The 27,985-nt window shown below is 46.2% G+C and overlaps 2 protein-coding genes across 2 annotated transcripts in view; one reads left to right on the top strand and one right to left on the bottom strand.

Annotated features, from left to right (window-relative positions):
* Positions 1–1,707: 1,707 nt before the first annotated feature.
* LOC115128647 (zinc finger and BTB domain-containing protein 10-like) lies at positions 1,708–23,614 on the bottom strand. The gene is made up of 5 exons (XM_065017912.1): positions 22,678–23,614; positions 13,232–14,282; positions 10,224–10,292; positions 8,955–9,130; positions 1,708–4,981 (listed from the first exon to the last, which is right to left on the bottom strand). The coding sequence occupies exons 1-5, from the start codon at positions 23,362–23,364 to the stop codon at positions 4,673–4,675; spliced, it is 2,292 nt and encodes a 763-aa protein (XP_064873984.1). The 5' UTR covers positions 23,365–23,614; the 3' UTR covers positions 1,708–4,672.
* Positions 23,615–25,878: 2,264 nt separating this feature from the next.
* Positions 25,879–27,985, top strand: part of LOC115128645 (tumor protein D52-like) — a 28,467-nt gene continuing 26,360 nt past the window's right edge. Inside the window, exon 1 of the mRNA XM_065017910.1 lies at positions 25,879–26,011. Coding sequence (XP_064873982.1) covers positions 25,993–26,011 — 19 coding nt within the window. The 5' untranslated portion in view covers positions 25,879–25,992. The remainder of the gene's footprint in view (positions 26,012–27,985) is intronic.

Raw genomic sequence — 27,985 nt, 5'->3', positions numbered from 1 at the left:
ATAAACACCCTCCACCCTCCACCAAAACACCCTCCATCAAACACCCTCCACCCTCCATCAAACACCCTCCATCAAACACCCTCCACCCCCTCCAACAAACACCCTCCACCCTCCATCAAACACCCTCCATCAAACACCCTCCACCAAACACCCTCCATCAAACACCCTCCATCAAACACCCTCCATCAAACACCCTCCACCCTCCATCTAAACACCTCTCCCTCACCATTAAACACCCTCCATCAAACACCCTCCATTAAACACCCTCCATCAAACACCCTCCATCAAACACCCTCCATCAAACACCCTCCATCAAACACCCTCCATCAAACACCCTCCATCACTGGTTCCTGCCTCATTGATTGAACTCAAAACCCTCCTGCTGATTTTCCAGTGTATTAATGGAAATGCCCCTCCTTATCTCCAAGAACCCCTCTCCCTCAATAACCCCACCCCCACCCTCAGGTCAAACGATAGCCTGCTCCTCCTTATCTCCAAGAACCCCTCTCCCTCAATAACCCCACCCCCACCCTCAGGTCAAACTGGTTCCTGCCCTCATTGATAGAACCCCTGGTCAAAACCCTCCTTATCTCCAAGAACCCCTCTCCTCAATAACCCCAACCCTCAGGTCAAATGCCCTGCTCCTCCTTATCTCCAAGAACCCCTCTCCCTCAATAACCCCACCCCCACCCTCAGGTCAAATCGACCTGATCTCCAGCCCCTGAACCCCTCTCCCTCAATAACCCCACCCCCACCCTCTCCTCCTTATCTCAGAACCCCTCCAATAACCCCACCCCCACCCTCAGAACCCCCTCTCCCTCAATAACCCCACCCTCAGGTCAAACGATCCTCCTCTCCAAACCCCTCTCCCTCAATAACCCCCACCCCCACCCTCAGGTCAAGCGATAGCCTGCTCCTCCTTATCTCAAACCCCTCTCCCTCAATAACCCCACCCCACCCTCAGGTCAAGCGATAGCCTGCTCCTCCTTATCTCCAAGAACCCCTCTCCCTCCCTCAATAGCCTGCTCCTCCTTATCTCCCCCCTCTCCCTCACCCCACCCTCAGGTCAAACGATAGCCTGCTCCTCCTTATCTCCAAGAACCCCTCTCCTCAATAACCCCCCTCTCCCTCACCCCACCCCCCCCTCAGGTCAAACGATAGCCCTGCTCCTCCTTATCTCCAAGAACCCCTTCAATAACCCCACCCCCACCCCTCTCCACCCTCAGGTCAACCCCTGCTCCTCCTTATCTCCAAGAACCCCTCTCCCTCAATAACCCCACCCCACCCTCAGGTCAAACGATAGCCTGCTCCTCCTTATCTCCAAGAACCCCTCTCCCTCAATAACCCCACCCCACCCTCAGGTCAAACGATAGCCTGCTCCTCCTTATCTCCAAGAACCCCTCTCCCTCAATAACCCCACCCTCAGGTCAGAACCCTGCTCCTCCTTATCTCAATAACCCCACCCCCACCCTCAGGTCAAATGATAGCCTGCTCCTCCTTATCTCCAAGAACCCCTCTCCCTCAATAACCCCACCCGCACCCTCAGGTCAAACGATAGCCTGCTCCTCCATGTCCCCAGGACCAAGCTTTGTCAGGACGGCTGCACATAACCAACGCTCATTATGGTCTGTCCTGTCCTTTACAGAGAGGTGCAAGACTATAAAGTCATGTGATTCAAAAACATTTACAAATTAAACAGAGATTAAGTTGAAGCATTATCAAAGTTTTATTTTTTAAAATGTATTATAGAGGAACAGTAGTACAATTGAAACAGAAAAAGGAGAATTTAATTTTGAAAACCTTGAAAAAACATATAAAGAGTAACCTGACTTGTTTTGTGTTTGGGGTTGAGCCCAAGAAAGGCCCATTGGTTTTGCATCACTGTAGTTTGAAAAGAGAGTTGAAAAATACACCTTTTAAAAAAAGCTTGTTTCTGTATTAGTGTTTTGTTTGTTTTGTCCATTATAGTACAGCATAATAAAATCTAAAACAATACATCATCTTGAGATCATCGGTTGTACAGTAAGGGAGTCAAAGGATAGTATAAAAACACAGGTGTGAACACACACACACAGACCCAGAGAGGAAAGGAAGGCTAGGGTTGTGTTCATTAGGGCACAACGTAGCAACGCATTTTGCAACGGAAAACAAAAACCAGTGTTTCTTATTGGACAAGTACAGATAGCATAGGAACTCCCCGTTTCACTTGTTTTCCGTTGTGTGCCTTCTGAATGCAACCAAGACACGACACAAAGCCAGGCCAAGGTTTTAAACAAGCTGACTGCAGCGGACTGTGTGTTCCATTAAGTAAAATCAACTACTTACATTTTTTTTTCCCACAGTGATTTGAAGGTAAATCATATTTTACAAACAGGGATGAGAAACTTATTATAGGTTTCCTTTAAATACATTTCCACTTTGAGAAAAGGGAGATCAAACATTTCTGTATAATTTTAGCACTTCAATATATATCCACTGCATATGGACAGAAACTGCTGTTCCTACATTTCAAACAATCCATATTTCTTATAAAATATGTTCTTAATGAAATAAAAAGGAAAAGTAAATACATCTTTGTAAAGGACAAATAAAACTATATATGTATCTAGGGTAAAGTGAATGATTATTTTTTTTATAAAAACATTTAAATCTGACGATTACATACACAAGCAAGGATCTACACACTATAGAATTTACCTGGCTTTTTTAATACATCATCTCAACAATGATAAACTATTTGGTTTGGACAAACAGATAGAAATTAACAGTCTTGATTGCATTTTGGAGTCAATATAATATTAAATAACAAAATGTCTTAAAAAATGTTCCGCATGGAAGAGAAAAGACTGTCTTAATATTGTTCCATTCAGACCTTCTTTGGGGAAGCAAACAAAGACTAAATGATTTTCATGAACGCCAAAAAAATAAGTAAGTGCATGTCTATGATGGCCATAGAGCTTCACTTTATATCTAACAAAGTGTTTTCCTACCTGGCAGACAAAATAAAAGGACTTAACAAATTCAATAAAAACTGATTGTAAAAATATCATCACTTTTGAAAATGGAGTTTCTCTTTCAGACTTCATAAATCAGATATAATGATCTATCGGCACTCTTCAAATACCACCTTACACCCAACGTTCAAGTTAATAATAGCATATATATATATATACTCAGTACCTAACATAAACCATGTATATATATATATATATATATAAAGTTACCTTCTTAACTTAGGTCCAGTACTGTCTGTAGTTCTCCAAAATGGTATGTGAGTGTGTGAGCATTAAATAAAAAAAGACAATAGCACAACAGTGTTCTATAGAGAGCTGATTAATACATATAACTGAGTCATTTCAAGCTTCATGATTAGAAACATCATATACAGCCGTAGGTCCAGTATTTTGCGACATAAGCATTACAGCACCAATCATTTCCATCATTTGGCAAAATTCAAGCTTTAAATTAATGTCAAAATGCTTTATAAAGTGTTACTGTGTGGTGCTGTGATTCATACAAAGCTAGCAAATAACATTTCCCCATATCCTTTCACTGCTTTTGTATGAATCACTTTCTATTTCCTCTCTGCTTTATAAGGGATACAACAAGATTTTGGTAATGAGGCCTTATCTACTTTCCCAGAGTCCGATGAAATGGTGAATACTATTTTTTGTCTCGTGTCCATTATGAAGGAAGTTACTGTCGAGAGCCAATGCTAACCAGCGTTAGCGCAATGACAGGAAGTGTATGGGTATCTGCTAGCAGGTGAGTAGATACCCATAGACTTCCAGTCATTGTTCTAAAGTGAGTTAGTATTGACTTGTGGAACTACCTCTACCTTCCTTCATACTGGACACAGAGACATAGACATTGTATCCACGACTTCATCCGACTCTGGGGAAGTAGATAAAGGTCCTCATTGCCAAAATACCCAAGTATCCCTTTCATATTTTTTCTCTGCATTTTTCAGTAGTTTTCTTATTTCCTGCTAAATCTTGGTGTGCGTTCTGCTTGGCACATAGCACAGCCCACTTAAATTAAACTCATAAATATGGCTGTGATAAATTAGTCACAAACAGATTTTTTGGTTCCAAGATTTGTGCATGGAAAAGATAAAAGATAAAATTATAATGTTCAGAGCATCTAAACATAAAATCTTCCTGTCGGCAAATAATGCTCTCTCTCTCTTTGACGTATTTTATTCTAAAACACGCAGCTAACAATATACTTTCAGACTTGACAGAAAGTCCAAATCTGAAAGGGAACTTCTCTGATAGCAGTTTACAACAAAACAGAAAACAAAGTATATTTAATAAGACCATAATAACTTCTCTTTCATAAATTAAATAATTAACATTTATTTTAAAGATGATTGGCCTATCGTAACTTAAACCGCTGTACACAACCAACCCCCTCCCCCCCAAAATAAAATACAGCACCATAAACCTGATTTCAATATTTCATTTTTTTCTCTTTCTCTAGTGAGCACTAAGCTCAGAGTCTGACACATAGAATATCTGTACATCTTGGAGTCCCTCGCTACCAAAGCTTCTCTTTGTCTCATACACTGAACCGTGTAAATAACCTCAAGGTTTGATAGCACTTTGATTGTTTACCAGCTTTTTAAAATGTATAATTTCGTCAACTATTTTGTTTCTATCTGAGCAAGTCACTACTCGTTCTCAAGGGCAGCACCAGTGTCACCCTCCTCCCAGTTGGATTGGTCGTTGTCGTTAGGCTCCTCCCCCTCCTCAGCCATGTCCTCGTCAGGCTCCTCCCCCTCCTCGAAGTCATCATCTTCACGGACGAACCCCTCCAGGGACTCCAGGCCCTCCTGTGTGGCCTGGTGGGAATCTGCACATTCCGCACATTCCGCACAAACGCCGTAGCGCCGCGAGCCATGCCGGATCCCCACGCTGGCCGCCAGCATGAAGATCTTTTTACATACCATGCACTTGTACTTCTTGTCCTTTTTGTGCACCTGTAGGGATGGGGAGGGGGGAGAGAGCGAGACAAAGGTTAATGCTCTGTTCAAGTTCTGTCGGAATAGAGGACAGAGTGATGGGGGGGAGAGAGAGGGAAGGTGGAGGAAGGAGAGAAGGTGGAGGACAGAGTGATGGGGGGAGAGAGAGGGAAGGTGGAGGAAGGAGAGACAGTGGAGGACAGAGTGATGGGGGAGAGAGGGAAGGTGGAGGAAGGAAAGAAGGTGGAAGACAGAGTGATGGGGGAGAGAGAAAGGTGGAGGAAGGAGAGAAGGTGGAAGACAGAGTGATGGGGGGGAGGACAGAGTGGGAAGGTGGAGGAAGGAGAGAAGGTGGAGGACAGAGTGATGGAGGGGGAGGAGAGAGGAAGGTGGAGGAAGGAGAGAAGGTGGAGGACAGAGTGATGGGGGGAGAGAGGAAGGTGGAGGAAGGAGAGAAGGTGGAGGACAGAGTGATGGGGGAGAGAGGGGAAGGTGGAGGAAGGAGAGAAGGTGGAGGACAGTGATGGGGGAGAGAGAGGAAGGTGGAAGGTGGAGGAAGGAGAGAGGTGGAGGAGAGAGGACAGAGTCATGGAGGGGGAGAGAGAGGGAAGGTGGAGGAAGGAGAGAAGGTGGAGGACAGTGATGGGGAGAGAGAGGGAAGGTGGAGGAAGGAGAGAAGGTGGAGGACAGAGTCATGGAGGGGGAGAGAGAGGAAGGTGGAGGACAGTGATGACAGAGGAGGAGAGAGAGGGAAGGTGGAGGAAGGAGAGAAGGTGGAGGACAGAGTCATGGAGGGGGGAGAGAGAGGGAAGGTGGAGGACAGTGATGAGGAGAGAGGGAAGGTAGAGGAAGGAGAGAAGGTGGAGGACAGTGATGGGGGGAGAGAGAGGGAAGGTGGAGGAAGGAGAGAAGGTGGAGGACAGAGTCATGGAGGGGGAGAGAGGGAAGGTGGAGGAAGGAGAGAAGGTGGAGGACAGAGTCATGGAGGGGAGAGAGAGGAAGGTGGAGGACAGTGATGAGGAGGAGAGAGGGGAAGGTGGAGGAAGGTGAGAAGGTGGAGGACAGAGTCATGGAGGGGGAGAGAGGGGAAGGTGGAGGACAGTGATGAGGAGGAGAGAGGGAAGGTAGAGGAAGGAGAGAAGGTGGAGGACAGTGATGGGGGGGAGAGAGGGAAGGTGGAGGAAGGAGAGAAGGTGGAGGACAGAGTCATGGAGGGAGAGAGAGAGGGAAGGTGGAGGAAGGAGAGAAGGTGGAGGACAGAGTCATGGAGGGGGAGAGAGAGGGAAGGTGGAGGAAGGAGAGAAGGTGGAGGACAGTGATGAGGGGGAGAGAGAAGGGGAGGGTGGAGGACAGAGTGATGGAGGGGGAGAGCGGGTTTGTGGAGACAGGAGACATAGTATGGATGGGTGTGTGTGATAATGTTTTGAAGAGGGAGGTGGTGTGATTTAAAAACAAGTAATTAAGGAAATCAAAGATGACATGGTTACAAGGACATGGTGTTTAGAGGCAAGCGAGGGTGTCTGAAGGACTCAGGGTGCAGGGTGTTTTAGGGACTGAGGGGTGTGGAGGTAGACTCAGGTGCAGGGTGTTTTAGGGACTGGGGGTGTGGAGGTAGACTCAGGTGCAGGGTGTTTTAGGGACCGAGGGGGTGTGGAGGTAGACTCAGGTGCAGGGTGTTTTAGGGACCGAGGGGTGTGGAGGTAGACTCAGGTGCAGGGTGTTTTAGGGACCGAGGGAGTGTGGAGGTAGACTCAGGTGCAGGGTGTTTTAGGGACCGAGGGGGTGTGGAGGTAGACTCAGGTGCAGGGTGTTTTAGGGACCGAGGTGTGGAGGTAGACTCAGGTGCAGGGTGTTTTAGGGACTGGGGTGTGGAGGTAGACTCAGGTGCAGGGTGTTTTAGGGACTGAGGGGTGTGGAGGTAGACTCAGGTGCAGGGTGTTTTAGGGACTGGGGGTGTGGAGGTAGACTCAGGTGCAGGGTGTTTTAGGGACTGGGGGGTGTGGAGGTAGACTCAGGTGCAGGGTGTTTTAGGGACTGAGGGGGTGTGGAGGTAGACTCAGGTGCAGGGTGTTTTAGGGACCGAGGGGTGTGGAGGTAGACTCAGGTGCAGGGTGTTTTAGGGACCGAGGGGTGTGGAGGTAGACTCAGGTGCAGGGTGTTTTAGGGACCGAGGGGTGTGGAGGTAGACTCAGGTGCAGGGTGTTTTAGGGACCGAGGGGGTGTGGAGGTAGACTCAGGTGCAGGGTGTTTTAGGGACTGAGGGGTGTGGAGGTAGACTCAGGTGCAGGGTGTTTTAGGGACTGAGGGGTGTGGAGGTAGACTCAGGTGCAGGGTGTTTTAGGGACTGGGGGTGTGGAGGTAGACTCAGGTGCAGGGTGTTTTAGGGACTGAGGGGTGTGGAGGTAGACTCAGGTGCAGGGTGTTTTAGGGACTGAGGGGGTGTGGAGGTAGACTCAGGTGCAGGGTGTTTTAGGGACTGAGGGGGTGTGGAGGTAGACTCAGGTGCAGGGTGTTTTAGGGACTGAGGGGTGTGGAGGTAGACTCAGGTGCAGGGTGTTTTAGGGACTGAGGGGGTGTGGAGGTAGACTCATGTGCAGGGTGTTTTAGGGACTGAGGGGGTGTGGAGGTAGACAGGTGCAGGGTGTTTTAGGGACTGAGGGGGTGTGGAGGTAGACTCAGGTGCAGGGTGTTTTAGGGACTGAGGGGGTGTGGAGGTAGACCTAGGTGCAGGGTGTTTTAGGGACTGGGGGGGTGTGGAGGTAGACTCAGGTGCAGGGTGTTTTAGGGACTGAGGGGGTGTGGAGGTAGACTCATGTGCAGGGTGTTTTAGGGTCTGAGGGGATGTGGAGGTAGACTCAGGTGCAGGGTGTTTTAGGGACTGAGGGGGTGTGGAGGTAGACTCAGGTGCAGGGTGTTTTAGGGACTGAGGGGGTGTGGAGGTAGACTCAGGTGCAGGGTGTTTTAGGGACTGAGGGGTGTGGAGGTAGACTCAGGTGCAGGGTGTTTTAGGGACTGAGGGGGTGTGGAGGTAGACTCAGGTGCAGGGTGTTTTAGGGACTGAGGGGGTGTGGAGGTAGACTCATGTGCAGGGTGTTTTAGGGACTGAGGGGTGTGGAGGTAGACCTAGGTGCAGGGTGTTTTAGGGACTGAGGGGTGTGGAGGTAGACTCAGGTGCAGGGTGTTTTAGGGACTGAGGGGTGTGGAGGTAGACCTAGGTGCAGGGTGTTTTAGGGACTGGGGGGTGTGGAGGTAGACTCAGGTGCAGGGTGTTTTAGGGACTGAGGGGTGTGGAGGTAGACTCATGTGCAGGGTGTTTTAGGGTCTGAGGGGATGTGGAGGTAGACTCAGGTGCAGGGTGTTTTAGGGACTGAGGGGGTGTGGAGGTAGACCTAGGTGCAGGGTGTTTTAGGGACTGGGGGGGTGTGGAGGTAGACTCAGGTGCAGGGTGTTTTAGGGACTGAGGGGGTGTGGAGGTAGACCTAGGTGCAGGGTGTTTTAGGGACTGAGGGGGTGTGGTAACTTTCCCAAAATACCCTGGTTTTCCAGAAATTCTGGTTGGAAGATTCAGGATTTCCTGATAATTGCATCCTGAATACAATAATCTTCCAACTAGGATTTCTGGAAAACCAGAAATTAATCTTGACTCTGAGAAAGTAACTGTCATTTTGCAACCCTACTCAGGTGTCTGGGGGAAGGTGAGAATGTGGAAGAGGACAGCTATGTTTGGGGGGAGGTGATGTTCCCTTTCAGGCCCTCTACTAATCAGGGAATGTCTCTTGATGGGAAGGTGACAGTGTAGAGGGAGGCTATGACACGGTGATGTGTGTGTAGGGTCTTACCAGGGAATGTCTCTTGATGGGAAGGTGACAGTGTAGAGGGAGGCTATGACACGGTGATGTGTGTGTAGGGTCTTACCAGGGAATGTCTCTTGATGGGAAGGTGACAGTGTAGAGGGAGGCTATGACACGGTGATGTGTGTGTAGGGTCTTACCAGGGAATGTCTCTTGACGTGCTCTCTGCGGGTGAACAGCTTGCCACAGATATCACAGCTGAAGGAGCGGACGCCGGAGTGAATGATGAGGTGCCTCTTTAGTGTTCTCCGGTGCTTGGCGATGTAGTTACAATGGGGACACTTGAGCTTATTCAGGGCCGTGTCGGACGACTCGCCTGAGAAGAAAAACACAAACAGGTTATGAGTCAGGAGGCTGCTTTCTACTCAGCTGCTCAAACCCACATTTGACAGACAATGAAGGGAGGAATTTGGAGCAGTTAGTTAACAAGCCACCCAGGTCTCTGGTGGTACAACCCCTTTGCTCTTCACTTCTCAGTAGAAGAGAGGAGCTGTTGGGTGTGGTGGTGGGGTCCCTAGTGAGGGGATATCATGTTACCATGGTGTTTATGGAAAGGGAAAACAGTCACTCAGAGTTACCCCCATAAAATACTAGAAACTGGGTCAGTTGCCATGGCAACTACTGCCTAGGGGACATAACAAAATAAGTGTAATGTGATTTCCCTACTGAAAACATGTCATTGTTTTACCATTAACCCACTGACATAAAACATTTCAGATTCGTGTAGGAAGGAAAGAATCTTGAAGAAAATGTTTGGAAATGCAGTGCCTCGGCTGCTATGAACACATTTCACAAGATATCAACAGGATTCAAATTAAAGTGGGCAAAAATTACAGCCTCGATAAGCAACTACACAATTGTGAAGAAAGATATTTGAGGAATCTATGATGTGAAAAAGTGGAATCATAACACCACACGAACTACTAAACAACCCCAGGGATAGCTATAGATAGTGACTAGTTAACTGATTGATTTGGCAAGGCTCTGTGCTATTCGGTGCCACAGCACAGCCACCTGAACGATAGGGTTCTGTCTTTGTTTGTGCCGGGACACAAAGCGTTGTCAAGCAGGCCAGGTTGCCAGGGGGCTGAGGAAAAGCAGGTCACCTGTGCTGATCGTGTTCAATAGGATACAGTGTGTTCCACCACCTTGTGGGATATTTACATTTTACTCGTTTCACTCCGATCCAGAGCCACTTAGAAGAACTTTTCCGATCACTGATCACAATCATATTAACCATCCACCAAGTTAGGTTCATGACATAAGGTTTGAAAACAAAATCGATCATAAGTATAGTAATCTCTAATCTGTAAGTACCAAAGTCTGAACATATTTCTGAACCGATACTAAGCCAACTACTAGAGTGTATAATAGTAGGTACATGCAGCTTATACAAGAAGAGATCTTACCATTCTCCCAGGACTCTCCTTGCTGGGAGGAGTCTTGTAGGAGGCTGTACTGAATCTGGTTGGCCAGTTCTGTGAGAGGAGAAACAAAGAGATGATCAGAGGGACTGAAAGGTTTGGGGGGGGCAGAAGGACACTACCTTACGTACACAAAAGACCAGGCCCCACAATCCCCCCCCCCCCCCCGTTTACAGACCTATCCCCAGGGTCGTGTACAGCAGGGCACACTGTAGGAAAAATGTTTTAAAAATACATTTAAAAAATGACTTATTGGACAAGTCGTGGAGGTAGACCCTCCCTGTTTCATTCTGCTTTTGTGTTTTCTGTTTGGTGCCTAATCCCTGATGAATACGACCCTGGAGCTGCCGGTGTTCTGCCTGCCTGTCTGTCTGTAGAACACTTCCTCTAGCCAGGCCACTGTATTCAGCAGCCTCTCCCAGCCTCTCCCACTGGGCTGTGGATTAAGCCAGGATGAAGCTCTCAGCCCTTCACTGAGGGTCATGTTACACTGAACAGGCTTAATTAGCCATAGCTCTGGGCCTGGCCCTCAGAGCCCATTGTTAAGTACCTGACCACTGGTCCCATTCTCTATTCTGCCTGCCTGGGTCAATATTTGGAATGGTAAGGACAGCCCCAGTGCATTAGGGGGGATTAGGGAGGGAGGGAGGGGCAGACCCTGACAGCTTTGCACCTCCAATGGATTGGGAGGTTATTTAGTGTGTGTGTAAAGAGGCAGCAACCAGGCAGCCCGCACTTTAAAACAATCCAACGGCCTTGTTTAGAGAGGAACCTAGAATTTAAAGCCATAAATCCAGAAACTCTGCTATGGTAAAGCAGAGGAATGGACCTCTGGTCACCTGAAGCTTAGGTAGTGTTCATTCGGCACCAAACAGAAGAAAACAGATTGAAACGGGGAGACTTATCCAATAAGAAATGCTCATTTATCCATTGCAAAATGTTAAAAAATAACAATAATTTTGGTCTCCTCAAAGTTGGGTAAATCTGCTTTCAATTTATTTGTACCCCATGTATGGAACAATCTACAGAGTTCCCTATAACTGGATGTTCTGGTGCCTCTCTGGCAGTTTAAAATGTTGATTGGGGAGTGGGGACCTCCTTGCTGAGGAATGTGATTGTTATTCTGGAATATTTGTATTATATTGTATTCTACTTTGTAAATAGTGTATATGCAGGGCTCCCTTGCAAAAGAGATCTTGGTCTCAACGGTGACCCAGTTAAAATAAAGGTAAATAAATATATTGTGCACTAATGCTAAACCGCAGATTCTCCTCATAGTAACCCATACTACTACAGTTACAGGGGAACTGGAGCATCTCTAATACATAGATCTAGGCTGAAGAGAGACAGAAATGGAGGTCAGAGTGCCAAATTTGGGAATTGTGTTGCTTCATTAATGATGACACACCGAGTTGCAACACCCCTCGCCACAATAAAACATGTGAGAAGAAGATTTGTGTTGCGTTTAAAGGAACCTGGAGTAAGAATGTGTCCCCTGCTTTACTTCCTTATCCTGCAACAGGACTGAAATCCCCCCTCAATGCATGATATCATTCCAAACAGCACACTGCTTAATGGGGGCAGAGCTGGCCCTGTGTGTGCGCGTGTGTGTGTGGCCGTGACAGGCTCATAGAGTCAGAGATAACCCAGGATTTCTGAGGTATGGTGCGGCAGGATGAGGACAGGAGTGGGGCCGACTTAAAAAGGACAGGCTGGCCATACAGGCTGCTAATAATATGATAAATGATGATAAAATGCTAATTAATTACTTAAAATCATACAATGTGATTTTCTGTATTTTTTTTTAGATTCCGTCTCTCACAGTTGAAGTGTGCCGATGATAAAAATTACAGACCTCTACATGCTTTGTAAGTAGGAAAACCTGCAAAATCGGCAGTGTATCAAATACTCGTTCTCACCACTGTATATGAAATACAAATCGTATATAGAGAAATTGTCTCATAATTCCTATAATAACTACAACCTAAAACTTCTTACCTGGGAATATTGAAGACTCATGTTAAAAGGAACCACCAGCTTTCATATGTTCTCATGGTTTGAGCAAGGAACTTAAACGTTAGCTTTCTTACATGGCACATATTGCACTTTTACTTTCTTCTTCTTGCATTATTTAAACCAAATTGAACATGTCTCATTATTTATTTGAGGCTAAATTGATTTTATTGATGTATTATATTAAGTTAAAATAAGTGTTCATTCAGTATTGTTGTAATTGTCATTATTACAATAAAAAAAAATTGGCCAATTAATTGGGATAGGCATTTTTTTGGTCCTCCAATAATCGGTATCGGCGTTGAAAAATCATAATCGGTCGACCTCTAGTCTGGATCAGACCTGGGTTCAAATACTATTCGAAATCTTTCAAACACCACCAGCGTTTGCTCAAGCCTGCCAGATGGGTGGGATTTTGCAGTTTGGGGACTATTCTTTTGTTTTTTTGTTGTTGAATTTGACCCATTTTTCTCCCCAATTTCGTGGTATTAGTAGCTACTATCTTGTCTCATCGCTACAACTCCCGTACGGGCTCGGGAGAGACGAAGGTTGAAAGTCATGCGTCCTCCGATACACAACCCAACCAAGCCGCACTGCTTCTTAACAGTGCGCATCCAACCCGGAAGCCAGCCGCACCAATGTGTCGGAGGAAACACTGTGCACCTGGCAACCTTGGTTAGCTTGCACTGCGTCCGGCCCGCCACAGGAGTCGCTGGTGCGCGATGAGACAAGGATTTCCCTACCGGCCAAACCCTCCCTAACCCGGACGACGCTAGGCCAATTGTGCGTCGCCCCACGGACCTCCCGGTTGCGGCCGGTTACGACAGAGCCTGGGCGCGAACCCAGAGTCTCTGGTGGCACAGCTGGCGCTGCAGTACAGTGCCCTTAACCACTGCGCCACCCGGGTTTATGTGTAGTCAGTTGTGGGACTGAGTGCTTGGTCTGACTACCTAAAGAACTGGTGTGAGAAGGTGACGTACCGGCGTTCTCAGAGAGGAAGGAGAAGTCCTCCCTGGGATAGGAGGCTGAGGGCTGGATGAACATCCCCTCATCAAACCCTTCCTCTGGCTCTGGTGGGATGTTGTAGACGAACCGCCGCGTGATCTGTTTCTTCCTCCGTCCGCTCCCCGGCACCCTCTGACCTTCCCTCTTCACCGCCACCACCCTGCCCGCCGCAGCCCCGGGAGCTGGCTCGTTCCAGACGAACACCGGCCCCGGTCCCGGAACGCTCGGAGGCTCGTTCTCAGCAGACTCGGATGAGTTCTCACAGCCCCAGCTGGAGCTTCCCAGGGTGCAGCCCTCCCCTGCAGACAGCTCCACGTCACTGGGCTCCTCCTTTACGCTGCCTCCCCCTGCTTGCTCCCCATCCTGGACATGACCACTGGCTTTGATTGACAGCTTGGACAGGATGCTGGTGGCCCAGAAGTTACTCCCAGGCTTCTTGTTTGTGCTGCCGTCTGAGCCCACCTGTCCAGCTCCGTCTTTGGCCACCGTTCTCCTCTTGTTGTAATCCACCACCACTGAGTCGGGGGCCTCCTGCTTGATGCTGATGTTGAGGGCTTCCTTGATGAACCCCCGACACGATCCCACCACCTCTGTCATCTGGAGGTAGGAGGCCACGGACATTACCTCGATGGCGTTCTGACTGGTCAGCAGGAGGTTACCACTATACAGGAAGTCCAGGATGACCGAGAAACCTGCCACTGCCGCCACGTCGAGGTGGGTGTCGGTGACTGTGGTCGTCTGGTTACATGACGAGGATGATGAAGAAGTGTTCTCGCTCTTGGTCAGGCAGTAGAGGGTCTTAAAGTAGCGGCTCCCGGCCACGAGGATGTTCTTGTGCGCCCGGAACACCTCTCCACTCACCACGATGTTGACGTCACAGAGGATTCCTCCCTTGCGTTGTTTGTTTAGCTCCTGCAGCAGCTGGTAGCAGTAGGAGTCCTGGTTAGGTTTGTTGTTCCTGTAGTAGTCTTCTGTCTCCATGTCTGTCCCCTGGGGGGGGTCCTCACAGCCAGGCCGCTCCAGCTCCTGGTAGACAACACACACACAGAGAGAACGAGAGAGAGAGAAACAAATAGATGAGCAGGATTAATGGCTAGGGACACACAAAGGAAAGGGACAATGACAGAGATGCACCTGGCAGGGGTGAAACTGGTCTGACTGGCTCCATAATGGGGGAGGTGTTGCTTCACCTGGAACTGGAAATGTGGTAACTACTTCCAAAGTAGACTGAAATACAGTCAGAGAGCTGCTTAGGTTACTGTTACTCCCACTTTTGCAGAAAATTATGGCGCAGGTTCCCAGATCACGCCGATTTGTGTGTCCAGGAATAGGGCCTAATCTGAGTCTGTGACAGCAGCTAATGGTGTTATAACCAATCAAAACAGACGGAAACAGATTTAATTGTCCCAAAACCCCACCCGCTATCTGTCAATATGATGGCTGATGGGAGAGAAACTCATTCTTCTTCTACCTCCATCCCTCCCTCTATCTTCCCTATCCGAACATGGGAGTTTCCCATCCAGGGCAGCAGGCCAAGCTGGTACGGAGGAGAGCCAGAGAGAGGGAGTACACAGCACTGCACTGACTGACATAACTGTTACTATACTAACACACTGCCTGCATACATTTCTGCCTAGTTTGGAATTGCATAGCAGATGTCCTAATCCTGAGTAATTTACATTGCTCGAGCCCTGCATTCTCTCTCCCCCACCCCACTCTCCTTACACAGCTGGGTTTTCAGCTCAAGTAATTTATATTAAATCCATTTCTCTGCTCTTCGAGGTCCCCACCCCCCTCCCTACTCTGAGTGACTAGAAGCCCTTGTCTGCGCAGGCATGATCGGGGTTATTATCAGGAGCAGCAAGACACTCTGTTCCTGCTTAGCGTTACCAGGTCTAGAGGAAAGGAGAGAGAGGGCGAGAGAGAGCTAGCAGAGAGAAGAAGAGATAGAGCCAGGTCACCCCATTTACCCTCACAATACCAGGCTCTCTCCTCTCTTGCAGGCTCATTGTTCAGTGCTGCTTTGTGCCTCACTGGGGTTTCTTTGTATGGCCCTGCACTCACACACTTATTAGATACAGTAGCTAAACCCTGGCTCCTCTGTGCCTGCTCTGCTCTTTGCTCCCACTTAACCAGAAAGGCCCTGAATTGACATTTGTGTGTGTGTGTGTGTGTGTGTGTGTGTGTGTGTGTAAGGGAGACGGGCTGCATGTGGCTCTCTAAGAGGGGCTAAGCCCTGAATAGGATAACAGGAAGGAAGACGCAGAATGATTCAATCATCCACACAACCATACAATGGGCTCAATGCCAGAGAGTCGGTCACCTTATTTTCTGCCCTAACAGGATGGGTAGTATTTGGAGAGGTGTGGCATTGACACTTTGAAAGGCGTGTGTATACGGAAGGAGGGTGAGCAGGCAGATTAACCATCTCTGGTGAAATCGCCTGCTTCCTGGTTGCATAAAGAGGCATATTTACGATCTTTAAACCAAATTTTATTTGGCACATTCACCGAATACAACAGGTGTGGACTTTACCGTGAAATGCTTACTCACGAGCCTTTCCCAACAACACAGTTATAAAGTAAGACAATTAGCAAATTAAATAGAAAATAGGAACACGAATAACAATAACGAGGCTTTATACAAGGAGTACCGGTACCAAGTCAATGTGCAGGGGTACGAGGTAGTAGAGATAATATGTACAGGTAGGGGTAAAAGTGACTATTGCTATTACACATTCACTGGATTAACAAGATGCAACAACTGACAGGTCACAATGGTGGGGATACGTCCTGGTATTCAGGCAGTTTTAACCATAATAACTGCCACAGTAACTGAGACTGGTCACAATGGTTGGGGTACAGGCCTGCTACACTGCTGCATGTAGGCCTAGGCTGTGTGAGCTGGGCTGCAGTATGGCGGTACGGGAGCCAGGCTAGGACACTACTCTCTCTGGCTCCATACTCGGCTCATCCTTCATCCAGATGTGCCACGTGTTACGGACTGTGTTAGTGCTGCTGGATCGGCAGGTCTCTGCTCTGGCGGAGTCCAAATGAGAATACCATGGTGAGAAGACGAACCTCTGACGTGGCCATTTATTGTGAGCCAGGCCCAGTGATGTTATGGTGGAAACATGAGGTTGGAGTACTGGTAGGCTGGAGGCCCGTTGACGTTCATCATCTAAATGAAATCTAGTGCCTTCAGGAAGTATTCAGACCCTTCCCTTTCTCCACATGTCATTATACAACAGTCTTATTCTAAAGTGGATTCGAAAAAAATTATAATCTCATCAATCTACACACAATACCCAATAATGGCAAAGTGAAAACAGGTTTTCCGAGACAGGATTGTATCGGGGCACAGATCTGGGGAAGGGTACCAAAAAAATCTGCAGCATTGATGTTTCCCAAGAACACAGTGGCCTCCTTCATTCTTAAATGGAAGAAGTTTGTAACCACCAAGACGACTCCTAGAGCTGGCCGCCTGGACAAACTGAGCAATCGGGGGAGAAGGGCCTTGGTCAGGGAGGTGACCAAGAACACGACAGAAGCTACTCCTCAGTAAAAGGAATATGACAAAGGGCACTTAAAAGGAATCTCAGACCATAAGAAACAATATTCTCTAGTCTGATGAAACCAAGATGGAACTCTTTGGCCTGAATGCCAAGCTTCACGTCTGGAGGAAACCTGGCCCCATTCCTACAGTGAAGCATGGCGGTGGCAGCATCATGCTGTGGGTAGTTTTTCAACTAAAGGGACTGGGAGACTAGTCAGGATCGAGGGAAATATGAACGGAGTAAAGTACAGATATCGTTGATGAAAACCTGCTCCAGAGACCTCAGGACCTGAGACTGGGGCCAAGGTTCACTTTCTAACAGGACAACGACCCTAAGCACACAGCCAAGACAACATAGGAGTGATTAGGGACAAGTCTCTGAATGTCTTTGAGTGGGCCCAGCCAGAGCCCGGCCATGAACCCAATCAAACATCTCTGGAGAGGACCTGCAGAGAAGAATGGGAGAAACTCCCCAAATACAGGTTTTCCAAGCATGTAGCATCATACCCAGGAAGACTTGAGGCTGTAATCGCTGCCAAGGGTTTTATTTATTTTATTTTATTTATCCGTTATTTTACCAGGTAAATTGACTGAGAACACGTTCTCATTTGCAGCAAAGACCTGGGGAATAGTTACAGGGGAGAGGAGGGGGATGAATGAGCCAATTGTAAACTGGGGATTATTAGGTGACCGTGATGGTTTGAGGGCCAGATTGGGAATTTAGCAGGGACACCGGGGTTAACACCCCTACTCTTACGATAAGTGCCATGGGATCTTTAATGACCTCAGAGAGTCAGGACACCCGTTTAACGTCCCATCCGAAAGACGGCACCCTACACAGGGCAGTGTCCCCAATCACTGCCCTGGGGTATTGGGATATTATTTATTTTTTTAGACCAGAGGAAAGAGTGCCTCCTACTGGCCCTCCAACACCACTTCCAGCAGCATCTGGTCCCCCATCCAGGAACTGACCAGGACCAACCCTGCTTAGCTTCAGAAGCAAGCCAGCAGTGGTATGCACGGTGGTATGCTGCTGGCATAGGGTGCTTCAACAAAGTACTGAGTAAAGGTTCTGAATACTTATGTAAATGTAATATCAGCTTTATAACATGTTCTAAAGATTTCTAAAAAACAGTTTTTTCTTTGTCATTATGGGTTATTGTGTGGAGATTTAGGGGGGGAAACTATTGAATCCATTTTAGAATAAGGCTGTAACGTAACAAAAATGTGGAAAAGGTCTGAATACTTTCCGAATGCACTGTAGGTGAAATTCTGTGTTTAGGCTATTACTATCAACGGATTATTAAAATGGACTGCAAATGCAGCCTAGGCCGATACAAACAGATTGAAACGACTTTTACAGTAGATCTACCTACCAGTCCTTAACTGTGTGATGTAGGCTACTGTTGACTAATCTCTCACCATCCAGGAGTACAAATATAAAACACTTCCTCTTAAAACAGAGAGTAGAATTTGTGGAACAATATCCCAGAAAATAAAAACTTACCAAGGGCCCTGGGCTAACGTGACTACACACTACCATCCATCTACCATCCCATCCCTACCCTGAGGCCAGCTGGCTCCATACTCTCCCCTAACCCGACCGTCTCCCAGATGCTAGAACAATGCGGCAGTGTGTCTGGCCCTAAGGTGTGGGTTGGGAGCAGGCCTCCCAACAATGCAAATAGCTCCTCGTTGGGTTGACGGATTCCAGGGATGAATTGTCCCCCCCCCCTCAGACTTTGGTCTGGAATTGGGTGAAGAAAATTATGCCATTTCATGTGCTGCCACAATGTAGTTCACACAGGAATTATATTCAAAACAGCATTAGGCTACTATATATGGGGGAAAACACCACAGGGAAAATCATCTTTGCATATTTAAACTTTGACATTAACAACTGCACAGAAATTCAATAAATTTTAAAGGCATCCAATTTTTTTTCTCTTCCAAAGCTACGAAATGAAATTAGGCTGTAGGAAAGTGTTTGATTATATGGTGGATAAGGCAGCTACTGCGTTATCCCTCGCTATCCCTAACCAAGCAGCCAGGGTAGTCTTGTTTTCAGGGAGGAGGACTACTTCTTCACTAATCCCTCCTCCCACTGCTTTCCTTCCTAATTAGTGATGTGTACAAGTTAGTGGATCCCTTCACTTTAAGTCATTCTGATTAGTGATTGCGTATATCGGACTGAACTAACCCTGGTGGTCTGGCAGTGTGATCCAATCCTCTTGCATTTCACTGACAAATTAGAGTCAAATTGTGGCTGCATGCTCTTAATTCCCCTGACAGCTTGAATCAGAGTCAGTATAAGAGGTGATAGGGCGTAGATGTCACATAGGAAACTGGGCTCTGTAGTTTTTTTTATATACTGCTGTGATTACTCTTTAACCCTGTGTAAAAACCCTGTAATTACTACAGTAGCTAACAACATTGTAAGATAGGATTTTAATAATTGCTTTGTATTTGGGTAGCAATGGTGTTGGGCAGGTTTTGTAATTACACAAGTGGAATGTTCCATCTCACCCAGAGGGTGTTTCATAGTCCTATGATGAATATTCCAAAAGTGATTTATTTGCAGCAATATACACATTCATCATTTTGGTATTGGGAACATCATCAAGTAATCAATCGTTGATATCAAGCCTAGGGGAAAGAACCCTTGGTGATGGTCTGTCATGGTTTCTGTCCTTCTGTACATACAACCTGACAATGTATAGCTTGGTAATTATATATTTTTTAAAACATACCATAAAAACAACTATTAACCCATAAATTGTATGGGTTGACAAGGTCCAGATGGTGCCATGACAACCCATGCTGCTGCCAGCATACATACACTACATAAACAAAAGTATGTGGACATATGCTCGTCGAATATCGCATTCCAAAATCATGGGCATTAATATGGAGTTTATCCCCCCTTTGCTGCTATAAAATCCTCCTTCCTCTGGGAAGGCTTTGCACTACATGTTGGAACATTGCTGCGTGGACTTGCTTCCATTCAGCAATTGGAGCATTAGTGAGGTCGGCACTGATGTTGTGCGATTAGGCCTGGCTTGCGGTAGGCGTTCCAATTCATCCCAAAGGTGTTCGGTGGGGTTGAGGTCGGGGGATCTGTGCTGATCTAAACATACCATTTCTGTATGGACCTCCCTTTGTGCACAAGGGCATTGTCATCCTGAAACTGGAAAGGGCCTTCCCCAGAACGTTGCCACAAAGTTAGAATCGTCTAGAATGTAATTGTATGCTGTAGCATTAAGATTTCCCTTCACTGGAACTAAGGGACCTAGCCCAAATCATGACAAACAGCCCCAGACCATTATTCCTTCTCCACCAAACTTTACAGTGGGCACTAGAGGTCGACCGATTAAATCGGAATGGCCGATTAATTAGGGCCGATTTCAAGTTTTCATAACAAAAAAAATATATACCTTTTTATTTAACTAGGCAAGTCAGTTATGAACACATTCTTATTTTCAATGACGGCCTAGGAACGGTGGGTTAACTGCCTTGTTCAGGGGCAGAACGACAGATTTTCACCTTGTCAGCTCAGGGGTTCCAATCTTGCAACCGCACAGTTAACTAGTCCAACGCTCTAACCATTGCACTCCACGAGTAGCCTGCCTGTTACGCGAATGCAGTAGAAGCCAAGGTAAATTGTTAGCTAGCATTAAACTTATCTTATAAAAAACAATCAATCATAATTACTAGTTATAACTACTAATCCAGTTTAGCAGGCAATATTAACCAGGTGAAATTGTGTCATTTCTCTTGCGTTAATTGCACGCTGAGTCAGGGTATATGCAACAGTTTGGGCCACCTGGCTCATTGCGAACTAATTTTCCAGAATTTTACGTAATTATGACATACATTGAAGTTTGTGCAATGTAACAGTAATATTTAGACTTAGGGATGCCACCCGTTAGATAAAATACCAAACGGTTCTGTATTTCACTGAAATAATAAACGTTTTGTTTTCGAAATGATAGTTTCCGGATTCGATCATATTAATGACCAAAGGCGCGTATTTCTGTGTGTTATTATGTTATAATTAAGTCTGATTTGATAGAGCAGTCTGACTGAGCAGCAGCAGGCCCGTAATCATTCATTCAAACAGCACTTTCGTGCGTTTTGCCAGCAGCTCTTCGCAAGCACAGCGCTGTTTATGACTTCAAGCCTATCAGCCTAATGGCTGGTGTAACCAATGTGAAATGGCTAGCTAGTTAGCTGGGTGTGCGCTAATACTGTTTCAAACGTCACTCGCTTTTAGATTTGGAGTAGTTATTCCCCTTGCGCTGCAAGGGCCGCGGCTTTTGTGGAGTGATGGGTCACGATGCTTCGAGTGTGGCTGTTGTTGATGTGTTCCTGGTTCGAGCCCAGGTAGGGGCGAGGAGGGGGACGGAAGCTATACTGTTACACTGGCAATACTATAGTGCCTATAAGAACATCCAATAGTCAAGGTTTCCACCACTCCAGCCAATGTTTGGCATTGCGCATGGTGATCTTAGGTTTGTGTGTGGCTGCTCGGACATGGATACCCATTTCATGAAGCTCCCGACAAACAGTTATTGTGCGGACTTTGCTTCCAGAGGCAGTTTGTAACTCTGTAGTGAGTGTTGCAACTGAAGACAGATTATTTTTACTCGCTTCAGCACTCTGCAGTCCCGTTCTGTGAGCTTGTGTGGCCTACCACTTCGCAGCTTATCCATTGTTGCTCCTAGACGTTTCCACTTCACAATAACAGCACACACAGTTGACCGGGGCAGCAGGACAGAAATTTGACAAACTGACTTGTTGGAAAGGTGGCATCCTATGACAGTGCCATGATGAAAGTCACTGAGTCCATTATATTGCCCATGTTTACCTATGGCGACTGCATGGCTGTGTGCTCAATTTTATACACCTGTCAGCAACGGGTGTGGCTGAAATAGCCGAATCCAATGGGTGTCCATATACTTTTGTATATATAGTGTATGAACCTATTGTAACCTTTTCACAGAGAGAATTGCATGTGGGTCTGGAAGGGAGGGTATGAAGGGGTAGCTAGCTGTCAAGCTGCTTGGACTTGATTTACCTCTCCTCCTGTCCAACCTAGCCCGTGACACACCATCTATGGATTCTGGGGAGTCATCTAGCACAATGCCTCTAATTTAGCTGCTCCAACGGGAGGGGAGAAATGCGCCAGAGGTCATTCTGCATTCTGCTCTCCAATGTGCAAAGCAGAACAGAGAAGGGAGGGGGGCAGGGGTGCGGTTCACCAGCTAGCAAAGCAAGCTAGCAATCAACCAAGGTAGTTGCTGGGGCAACAAAAGCGTTTGTTGAATGGTTACAAGTGCATTATACTCTGGCACAGAAGAAAACATACAACTCCAGGCAAATGTTAACAGTAGATAGCTAGCTAGTATGTGTACTGTCCCTGAAGCTATGGAAATATATATATAATAACACCCTAAGGTAGCTAGCCACCAATGTGACTCCCATTACTTGTACGTGGAATAGCAAGTTAATGGGAGTCACACTGTCACTGGGCTACAGGCTAGTCATATTTGTTTCGCTAGTAATTGGTTTCTGTATAAATGTCACCATTAAGCACATTTTAATAAACGTGAGCTGTAGCTAGGTATTTAGATTAACATGGGAGCATTGGGTAGGCTAGCTACCATTAACTATCAAACACGTCTGATTAGAACTAGCAAGAAGCTAGCTAAAAAGTAGCTAACGTTAGCGAACTAGGAAGCCAGCTGGATAGCCTCTCGCGGGGAAATGGAACTGCAAGGGAACTGAAACTCAGCTGTGCGTAAATATTAGCTAAGTTAGACACAACTCAAAATGATAACCATAAATGACGCTGTAGACACTTTACCTGCTTGGTCGGATCATTCCTTCCGTGCTCAGAAGACAGGTGATGTCTCAAAAGCAAGGCCCGCTTGTAATTTCGACTGCCTTTCACCAGCTCGTCGTTGTTTTTAGTGGCAATGTTGTGACACCAGGAGCAAGACATAAGTCCCGTCTCCTGGCAAAATTTGAGCCATGGGAACTCCTGTCGCCATGATGCTTGGAATGGCGAATGTTTCTGGAGTAACGTCTGCGGTCTCATTTCTACCCAAGACTTCCTGGCACCACCCGTTTCCTGCTCCCCGTCTCCCCCGCTCCCCGCTTCGCCTCTGTCCTCCCTGTTCAGGCCGTTACCCGCTGTCCAGTTACTCCCTTTCCTGGACTCGTCTTTTCTGACAGTTACTGCCACCCAACCGACACGATCATCTCCGTTCCCGTCTGCCCAGTTGCCCCCTTCCGGGTCCTCTTCCTCCTCCGCCTCTGGTTCTGTGCTATCGCTGACAGATCCCCCACCCTCCACTCTCTCTTGCGATGGTCCTTTTGCCCCCAGATCCCTATCCTCTTCTTGATCTGGTCTGTTCCCGTTCAAATTTGGGTCTTGACAGGCCTGGGCCTCCCAGCTGTTACTGTTGCTCCCCCCGACACCACTGGAACCGGTTACGGCTAATCCACCTCCTCTGAACGCCAGCGACCTGCGGTTTCTCTCCCCAGACATTTTCTTAATATATTAAAATATACCACTTTCTTAACAATATCCCTATCGACTAATGTCGATATATTAAAGTATTCTATGTTGCGGATCCGAATTAAATGTCTGTTTATCGTTTTTTCCTACTTTGGCCTCCTGGTGAGAGTATGTAGGTTATGCGGAAATAAATAAAGCTTTAAAACGCATAATGAATTTCAGGGTTCTAGCTGCGTCCGCGCAGGCCCTACAGAGGTCGAATGGCAACGACTTTCCCCACAATGCACTTCGACCAGAGAAAGGGGGGTCGTGGGGGGTCATTTAAAGGAAGATGGGGGTGCTGTTCTTTTGTAGCTCAACGCTGTTTACAGCAAGGGGTCTTTTGTGTGAGTGGCTGCACCCATTTTCCGCGTGCTTTTCATCTTTGGTTTTGCTTGTCTCCAACCAACAAATCCTTGTCCTCCTTTCAGACCTCCTGCCAAGCGGGGTGACGGTCCCCTTGTATTTAACTGTATCAAACAGATCTAGGGCGCACCTATGGTATTTGTATTACATTCATTTCAATGATCCAACCAAACGCACAAGGTATGGTGGTGACTTAGGAACATACAGATACTAGATACTCTCTGTATGTTCCTAGGTGGTGACACAGCTACCAGGTGAATGATTAACACTTTCATGGTTCTTTGCGTTCCACATTTTTCTCCATTACTATTTCGTTATTTCCAATATTTTTTATGCAATCCAACATCACCCAGTTTTTTTATAGGCATATAATAAAATAAAGTCAAACAAATGTTGTCCAAATAAGTGTATATTTTGTTGAAATTAATTATGTGAAAAACCACAGCAATATCAGAAACTGTAATAATCAATAACAATCCAAATACGTAACTAATAATTGATTGGAAATGTATACAGTCCAACGCGGCCGAGTGGAATATATATATTTTCATTAGGTTTTATATATGAATAAACCAAAATTAGTAGTGTGTGATGATACAGTAAGTAATACGTAATACGTAAGTAATACGTTTATGTTTAGATAACACCAAAAACATAAAACATTTGTTTAGGTATAACTGACATTTTTTCGTTTTTCTCCCACAGATTATTGAAGTTACACTGCCACAATCAATATGTGAATATATATTGATCTAAAACCTAGAATAATCCCATGGAAGCCTGCTCCTGACCATTTGCTCCTGCAGGTGGCAGTAGTCTTTCATGATTCGCTGAGTTTTCTGACTGACAGCACTGTTCCAGTAATGCGTTGTTAGGCCTAGCGTCCAGTTTCAAAACCAGTAAAGGACTTAACCAGGACACAGTGTGTGAACATGATGGGGAGTGTGACCCACTCTGTTTCTGGTAATGACAGGTGTATATAAAGCCTTGTCAGGTCTAAATCCAGAGTGAAAGGGAGGGTAATACAATATGCATACCCATACAACCAGTCTCTCCATTAAATGGCTTAAACGTATTTGTTATACTTTTTATTTTTAGTTAAGTATTTCTTTGAATGCAAATTAATAAATAAATCATCATGAAGGGGGGCTGGTGTGTCAACAGACAGTCTATAGACAGTCTGGTTATAGTCTGAGTCAAAACTCATATTGGATGTATATCAATTAGGTTACAGGTCAGATTGAAACCCAGTCTGGAAGGTCACTCTGGGGCCACATTAAATCCACTTGTGTATGTTCAGAAAGACATCAATATGGCTGTCCTACAATGAAATATAGAAAAATTACTATAACGAAATGTGAAATATTAGTTTGTCAGCCTTGGCGTGCTGAAATAGACAGCTTGATTACATGTTACACATTGAAACACGTGCCTGGCTCTGGTTGTGTTCGTAAATTCAGAGAGTTTAGCTCTGGGAGCCCACACTGGACGCGGTGTAGGGTTGATCCAAGCGTTCTGACATCACAACGGCAGTCAAGCACCAAGCTAACGTTGCCTAGCTTACTAGCTACTTCCAGACACATATGAGAGAACACCTCACTCTGAACATTTTACTCACCCTAGAAGAGCTGGTGAGGCTGTTTTCATTACCTTTATTTAACTAACAGTATAGCTTCCATCCGTCCCCTCGCCCCGGGCTCAAACCAGGGACCCTCTACACATATCAACAACCGACACCCACAAAGCATCGTTACCTATCGCGCCACAAAAGCCGGGGCCCTTGCAGGGCAAGGGGAACAACTACTTCAGGTCTCAGAGCGAGTGACGTTACCGATTGAAACGCTATTAGCGCGCACCAACGCTAACTAACTAGCCATTTCACATCGGTCACATAGGCTAGTCAGTTAATAACACATTCTTATTTACAAATGACGGTCTAGGAACTGCCTTGTTTAGTTTTTGTCGACGTTTACTGACAACGGCCATATTCAACGGTTGTTGAGCATTTGTAAATTCATTAGTTATTCTGCGCTCTGGCACACTCAGACGAGAGCTCTCTGAAGACGAAGTAGATAGCCAGAGCGAATTTACGAACGCACCCTCTGTTTACACTTCTACGTGCTCTTTCTACGGCTTGACGTCACAGAGGACCCCACCTACCACATGTGAGTGCACAAGATTGCAGGAGCGAAGTGGGGAACCTGCAAGCTTTTGGATCAAATAAGAATAGCAGAAACAGCAAATAGCGTGAGGATGGAGCAAGCAGATCAAGGTAAGGTATTTGTTACAGCATGCAAAATGATAGTACTATTACTGACAACCATTTTAAAACTCTGTTTAGTTTGTTTCTAACCAAAGTTGGCCAGCTAGCTGTAGGCTAATCAGAGCATATGCTAACTAACTCAAGTTCAGCCTTCTGCAGAAGCTTTAAAAAAATAAAATCTAAAACAAAGAATGTTCTAGTCTTCGATATACCCAGAGACAATAATATGCAAGCCATTAATCTCAAACCAGACAGGTTAAACAAGTCAAACATTGTACAATGTTCCTGTTCTTTGAACGTGGGAGGAAAAACAATACAGATAAGACAAGGAAGTTTGTCTAGTCCTCGAATTTAAAACCCAGCCTCAATTGTTAACGTTACTTTGTTGCACGCGTATGAAAGAACGTTGAAAGAGTCATAATATTGGTTCAAGCATTACATTTATGCGTTGTTTTGCTGTTCTTTTCACTGAAGTGGGTTGAAAATACAGTTTACCATATGTTTGCTCCAGGAACGCCCACACACCACACCTTGCTCTAGATGTGTCATACATTCCTTACTGTGTACAGATTGTTCTTGATCATTCACATGTATGCCTTTTTTACCCATTCATACGTTTACTGTATGTCTTTCGTCGTTTTAAAGGTTTGTGAACAACTTCTTTATCTCCGTTGTAGACAATGTCTCTGATGGCACAGTTGTCACAATGACATTTTCACACTTTGAATGTACTATGTGTATGATGTTGTCCTGTTACGTTTATTTGATAGGCCTCATCACTAAAGTGTAATAGGTTATGAACATCCTTAGATTTGCACTGTTCTTGTGGTTATTTTTATTTTTTATTTGACCTTTTATTTAACTAGGCAAGTCAGTTAAGAACAAATTCTTATTTTCAATGACTGCCTAGGAACAGTGGGTTAACTGCCTGTTCAGGGGCAGAACGACAGATTTGTACCTTGTCAGCTCAGGGGTTTGAACTTGCAACCTTCCGGTTACTAGTCCAAAGCGCTAACCACTAGGCTACCCTTGTGCTGTTGACAGAATGTTGTCTAGTAGTCTATCAGCACTTTTTCAGTTTTCCTGCCATCTCGGAAATGGGTAAACACTTCATGTCTCTACAGGTCTAGCCTATGGTTTTACTCCCAGAATGATATACACATTTCACATTAACAATCCAGGTAGTAACCTATGCCACTTGAGTGTCATTTTGAGGAGGAGCATCACTGGGAGAATCTGAATTGCATACTCCTCGCTTCCTAACTCCCTCCACCTTCTCAAAACCCATTGGAGGAGAAGGTCAGAGGGGAGGGACCTCTGGCTTTCTCATTCAATGGTTTTTGAGGAGGCGAGGAGTATGGAATGAGATTCTCCCACTGTCTACGTCTGCACGCCAGTCCCCTATGACCCCTCTGACCACTTTCCCCCAGTTTCCCATTCTGCCCAACATCCCTCTTGGGAGGTGATTCGATGCAGGGCCAGACAGGTAGCAACTGAATGCATCTTTCCTGGCTTTGATTACTCCCTTTCCTCTCCTCTCCTGCTGGGCAGCCATCTGCCTTGTGCCTCCCTCTCCTCCCTCCTCTCCGTTAATGTCTGCTTGCCCACTTCTCACGTCTCACTGCAGCTGGTATTCAGGCCGGGGAGCAGCGTGTTGTTTAAACAACAGATTGCAGGATGATGCCAGAGACACACAGTGTCTTGTTTGTGTACTTTGCAGGAGGGGTTGCCAGGTAGGAAGGCCTCTGACCTGCTTGTCTTTTTCTTCTATATATATTAAATTTTAGTCACCTGTCATGAGCAGGATCAGCATCCTTCGGCACATAGAGGTGATGCTGTTTCCTGAGGTCCATCTGCTTGTTCCCCCACACACACACACACACACACACACACACACACACACACACACACACATTTTTTAAAACCTTTTGATACCTTTTGTATGTTGATGCTCATCAAAAGCAGACCTGGCATTCAATACAA

This window comes from Oncorhynchus nerka, linkage group LG4 (assembly GCF_034236695.1).
Source record: "Oncorhynchus nerka isolate Pitt River linkage group LG4, Oner_Uvic_2.0, whole genome shotgun sequence".
In the NCBI taxonomy this organism is placed as follows: Eukaryota; Metazoa; Chordata; class Actinopteri; order Salmoniformes; family Salmonidae; genus Oncorhynchus; species Oncorhynchus nerka.
The sequence above is the reverse complement of the archived record's forward strand: the minus strand, read 5'-3'. Positions and strand labels throughout refer to the sequence as shown.

Excerpts from the sequence above, each read along its gene's own strand:
- LOC115128647 (XM_065017912.1), bottom strand. The coding sequence starts at position 23,364 with ATGTCTGGGGAGAGAAACCGCAGGTCGCTGGCGTTCAGAGGAGGTGGA. Across the intron at positions 10,293-13,231 it reads CTTCCTCTCTGAGAACGCCG|AACTGGCCAACCAGATTCAG; the intron begins GTACGTCACCTT and ends CTCCTCTCACAG. Across the intron at positions 9,131-10,223 it reads AGGAGAGTCCTGGGAGAATG|GCGAGTCGTCCGACACGGCC; the intron begins GTAAGATCTCTT and ends TTTTCTTCTCAG.